This window comes from Echinops telfairi, unplaced genomic scaffold (genome assembly GCF_000313985.2).
Source record: "Echinops telfairi isolate 266 unplaced genomic scaffold, ASM31398v2 ScPeMD7_18;HRSCAF=68, whole genome shotgun sequence".
In the NCBI taxonomy this organism is placed as follows: Eukaryota; Metazoa; Chordata; class Mammalia; order Afrosoricida; family Tenrecidae; genus Echinops; species Echinops telfairi.
Window position 1 is genome coordinate 77,388,915 of NW_022103915.1, and position 5,698 is coordinate 77,394,612.

A 5,698-nucleotide genomic window follows, 5' to 3' on the forward strand; every position below is an offset into this window, starting at 1 on the left:
GGCCAGGATGTGCTCCAGGTTGTATTTTTAAACTATGGATCCTTCTTTGTTTCTAACTTCATTTCAAGCACCAGTAATAATTAATGTATCTTGATTGTGTGCTTAACAGGTTTCAGACTGGAAATTTGGTAATTTTTTTCAATTTTAGCTCGAGTGGTTAGTGCATAAATTTGAATATCCATCACCTCAATTGATTAATTCACTTGTAGGCATATGGATAGTCACTGACAGAGTTGTATTCGGGATATATCTTGAAATGTTCTTTGTGGTGGTGAGTGTAATTTCATTTCTCTTCTACCTGTCCTTACAGGCGTTTGATTATCTGACTCACAATGGTCAGTGCCAGTACATTTCAGCTCACGAATGCTTAGGATATTGACCTCTGTCTGTTCCATTTCACTTTTGACCACTTCTGATTTTCCCAGGACTTCTTGTACCTCCCACCTTCCTATTACTAACGAGTGTTTACATGTTGAGCATACCACATCACCCACAAAGGGGTGGAAAGCTTTACTCTATCCATGTCCTTACGATCTACTCTATGTTTTTCTTAGCTCCCTCTTGCTTAAACTTAGTCTGTTTAGCTTTCAACCTGAAGAGTTCATCTGCTGGGACTCTATCAGAAGAGGGGTGGTGTTTCCGTGATTACTTCTTGTGTTTTACATGATGATTACTCATGTGTCCTCCGAAACAATAGCTACCACTTCTTAGTCCTCTCTTTGTTTTCAATGTATACTCCATTACTTAGTTATGATTGTGTGTCTTCAAGTAAATTTCAACTGATAATCATCCTGTAGAATTGGCCAATATGATTTCCTAGTCAAGAAACTGTGTGGGGGCAAATTATCAGGTATTTTTTCCCAGAAAGCTGCTGGTGGGTTCAAACCACCAATGTTTCCATTCATAGCTGAATATGTAACTACCACCAGTAGACTGTATCTTTAAAAATATATAAAGCGTACATTGTACCCTTGTAATATTTTAATGAAGAATTACATAAATTAACTAAATGTTTGAAGGTTTCAGGGCTGCTTGATCTATATGAAATGACTTAAGAAAGATATAAAAATAGTTTCATATATTTGAAGAACCAGCTGAGTTTTAAAGGATTGTTTTAGATCTATGACTACTAAATAGAGTGTATACATACTTGTTTGAGACTAATTATAATTTACTTTCTAATGCTTGAGATATTCTCAAATGAAAAAAACTGTTCTACATATAGGAGTCCCTCTACCAATGGGAGTATTCATGCCACAGAGGATATGTATTGCATGTGGATGCCGATGGATGGATGGAAGTTAGATAAAGGTGCTTTCTTGTCCACACAGAACCTTAACACTGGAGAGCATGTCTCTTTGTGATATATGTGTGCATGAGCCTGGTGGTAGAATGGCAACGTGCTCAGCGGGTAACTGAAAGTCAGCTGTTCAAAAATGTGGGCTGCAGAGGAGAAATGTGGCATCCTGGTGGTCTGTTTCTATAAATGTGGTAGTTGGATCCCGAGATCACAGCCTGGGAGCTACGTGGGACAGTTTACTCTTGTCCTGTGGGGTTATGATGAGTACGAATCACCTAGACAGCCATGGGTTGTTGCGTTTTTTGTTTTGAAAGAACTTTTTAATGTGTGTGAAGAGTCATATATAGATGCTACAATCAAAATTCTAGAAGCTAAGTAAAATGTAAATTTTCCCACAAAGAACATTATAGCTTTAAAAACTTGAAACTGCTGTACTTTTGTCTAGACTGATATCAATCAAATGTGAAGGATAGTGCTTATCTAATGATGCCATGCCTCGAATTGGCTGTTTTAGTTACATGTTACCTTCAAGTTTTGCAAAAAATCACAGTGGTTGAATTGTCAAAGGGATATAAGCATCTGAACTCTAATGGTGAAGAGGGTGCCTGGCTCTGACGTCAGGCTGGCCAGAGTGCACATTCTGTCCTACTGAAGGCAGCTCCGTAATGTCCGCGAGGCTCAATTGTCACATCTATACAATGGATACAATATTCCCCTTATGGATTGATTTCAACAATTAAATGACATTCATGTCTGCAGATGTTAACTATTTCCTGTCATTTCACTTCTGAATTTCTGGAGCCAGTAAGAGTTAATGCTTCTCTTAAATTGTCAAAGATACCAGTATGAATGTAAAGAAAAAGAAAAAAACAGGAAAGACTTAGAAGTCCTGACATTATCTTATTTTATGATGGAAATAATTTTGACCTCCAAAGATGATTTACTTTGCTTCAGGAGCCTCTTTTCTTCTGTACTACTAACCAAACAGTTTACTCCATTTTGTGCAACAATTTATAATGAACTTTAGAAGTACTACTGATTATCTTAGGGTTTGGGGCTCAATTACCTGTTTCAAATGCTCAGTGACTGAGGGAAGCACTTCATTTCCTCCTCTCCTGCACACTGGAGCATAACAATGGACTGTGAATAGAGCAAATCAGGAGAGACACAAACACCACAGAAGAGAGCCATTGTGTTTAGTGTGCGATCCTGTCATATGCTTTTCATTTAGGTTGGCTGATAGATTATGACAGAGCGACAGATAGCATATTGTTCCTCTGTTGGGTTCTCTAAACACGTTAATATTCCGTTTCTTATCTGTCCATTTTGATTTCCAAAGCTTAAATGAAATGGAATTAAGGCATTCACTTTGTTTTCCTGTGCTAAGTGATTATCTCTGAAGTGCAATTTTGTGATTAGGCAAGGCTGCATGCATACACTCAGCTAATGCTGATTTCCCCCAGGGTGCAGAACAGGTACATTCATAATGAATGGATGTTGTGCTTTGATTTCAAATGGATGTTAAACCTCACCATACCTGGTAGGTTTTATTTTTTTTAATGTATTTAATTATTCTAAAATTAACAGGAGAATATTAAAATTGAACTTTAGAAATATGGCATTTAAACTTGAATCAAGGGTGCTACCAGCTTATGAATGTTAATCCCCTTCAAAAACTGGAGGGAAAAAATGTTACCAGACATAAATTGGGGAAGGCTTGGTTATTGAAAAATCTTACCTTAATTCTTTATATTCCTCCTGAATACTTTTTTAAATGTCGGAACGCAACTTGTACATGTATTGTCAAATTCTAGAGTTCCTTATTTTGAAAACTACAGTATGTTTAACTAATTACAAGCGCAGAGCCGTCATAGCTGTGTGTTCGTGGGAGGGGCCTTTTTAGGGGAAGAAGAAGGTGGAATAGTTAGCAGAGTATTCTTGGAACATGTTTTTCTTCTAAACAATTTGCATAGGCTGGAATCATTTTAAAGCGATTGAGCAATCTCTAAATTAGACACACTTGGCCAAACAACCAAGATAGATGCTTGGTACCCAAACCATATTTCAAGCCAATTTATTTGCAATAAGCATTACCTATACTATTGTGAACCATGAAATGGGGAACATAATATGTAATTTTCCATATATATATATAAAATTCAGTTGAAACCTTTTTAAAATAAATAACATTAAAGTGAATCAGAACTTCATGTAGAAAATAACTAGTTGGCTCCGTTCTTTGATCAGATCCTATTTCCCACACTTAAATAATTTAGTAAAGTGTCCATTAGAATGCAATGAATTTTGCTTATTTTTATAATCGTTCTGTAATTTACAAATGGAGTGAAATCAAAGTTTTAATAAATTGCTAAGTGGTTTTCAACAATAAAGCACATTTGGAACACATTACTTTTATCAAGGCTGAAGGAAAAATCAATTTTTAAAATGTTGAATTTCCTTTAGCATTGTAGTCTTGTGGAGCAATCCAGTCATTTGGCATAATGTAGTTCTTAAAGTTTGTCTTTTAGCTCTCAGGGTATTGAGTAGCGCCTGTGGTCTCAGAAACTTACAAGCGAACATCTACGATACAAATTGGTCTGCATTCATCTGAAACAAAAGAGTGAGAAGAAAATCGAAGAATCTGAAGGACATCTACTACAGGACTCATTGTCTCCAGAAACCTACTGCCTTTTACAGACCTTAAGACCATATGAATGAGTGTCTGGCCACCACTAGTGAGCATTCTGATCAGGGACACAATAGATAGATCCTGATAGGAAGAGAAAACGATTTTTATAGAACTTCAAATTCTTAATCTAGATTTATGGAATCGATTGAGGCTATGGCCCTAAATTATTCTTTAAATGTCAAATCAAAATTATTTCCTGACATAATCTTTAGACCAAGTAACAATTTAGCTCAATAAGTAAATATTATTTAATCAAAAGGTAAATGCCCTTGAGTATTGTGCTCTCTTAAACACCTGATCTATATAGAACCAAATGGACTGCTGCTCTTCGGAAGCACACAGTCAGAGAATCCATTTGAATTCTGATACAGGTTATCCGGGGTGGAAATACAATTCCAGCAGGTGGTCAACAAGTGAACAGATTTGAGGCCCTGCTTCCCAAGGCACCTGGTGGAGGACAATGTGTGTGTGTGTGTGTGTGTGTGTGTGTTTTCTCCCCAGCACAGAAATAGCAGATATAACTTTCTGAACCAAGCTGGACACGCGTAGTTCTACATGGTACAAAGGCACTGGTTGGTACCCAAACACCTGTGGATGATAATCCTAACAGTGTGTCCAGCTTCCATATTAATTGTGTACAGATCAGCATATCATTAAATTTATTTTCGATATTATATTTTTACAGCTTCTGCCACCTTTGAAGACTTTCAGATCCGTCCCCACACTCTCTTTGTTCATTCATACCGCGCTCCCGCTTTCTGTGACCACTGCGGAGAAATGCTGTGGGGCCTGGTACGTCAAGGCCTCAAGTGTGAAGGTAACTTGTATTCTTCCCCAACCAGATTGAATGCGTAGACGGGAATTCTCTGCTTCTTTTGTAGCCTCTACAACACTGTCATCCTGCCCTGAAGAGTGGCTTCCCAACATTTGTTAGGTGCATCTAGTATGTTCAAATTTCTATTCTTCAACAGGTAAATTTATATCGACTGGATACTGTATTTTGATCTAGAAATCCCAGTTCTCATAAATTTTCCATATTGCTTCTCTCTATCTTGTTGAGTATTTTGGCAACACACTGAAAATAATATGCATTTTAAGTATGCCAGAACTTGGAATGGAAGGCATTCCAGTTTACTGAACTGAGATTTGTGAGTTCCAAACCATCCAGAGTCACACAGCTATTGAGTGCCAGGCTGGAATTCATACCAGCATTTCTAAACCATTGCTATGTTTTACCATTCCCATTGTTTGATTCAAAATGCTAAAATGTCATAATATATAACCTTACAAGCTTTATCCAAATGACGTCCATCTTTAGATTGGGAGAAGAAGCTATTTGGACTCAAATATTACGACCAAGCATTGTCCTTAGGACTTTTAAGTAAGTTAATCACAATTTTTAAATTTCTGTCTTTGTGGTGAGAGAAATAAGGAGCAAGGGATTCAGCAGAATCCTTGCCTAAAGTATAGCATTAGGAAAATGTGCCTACCCTGCTTTGTAGCACAGAGGGAAACTCAAGCTAAATGGGGGACATACCAATAGTAGAAATACTAAGAGAGAAATTATGCTTCCTGAGTTTGAAGGCACGCTTTCCATTTTTGATCACCTGTGCTGAAAGAAGGGCTCAAAGCTGGCAAGGGCGAGTGAACACTTGAGGACTAAGCACAAAACCCCCAGCCACTGGACAGGAGAAAGATGTAACCATCCG

General features: G+C 37.5%; 1 protein-coding gene across 1 annotated transcript in view; it reads left to right on the forward strand.

The window, feature by feature from the left end:
• The window catches only part of PRKD1 (protein kinase D1), a 178,591-nt gene that overhangs the window by 73,234 nt on the left and 99,659 nt on the right, over nucleotides 1-5,698 (forward strand). The window contains exon 3 of the mRNA XM_030884929.2: nucleotides 4,675-4,806. Within this exon, the coding sequence (XP_030740789.2) occupies nucleotides 4,675-4,806 (132 nt within the window). The remainder of the gene's footprint in view (nucleotides 1-4,674; nucleotides 4,807-5,698) is intronic.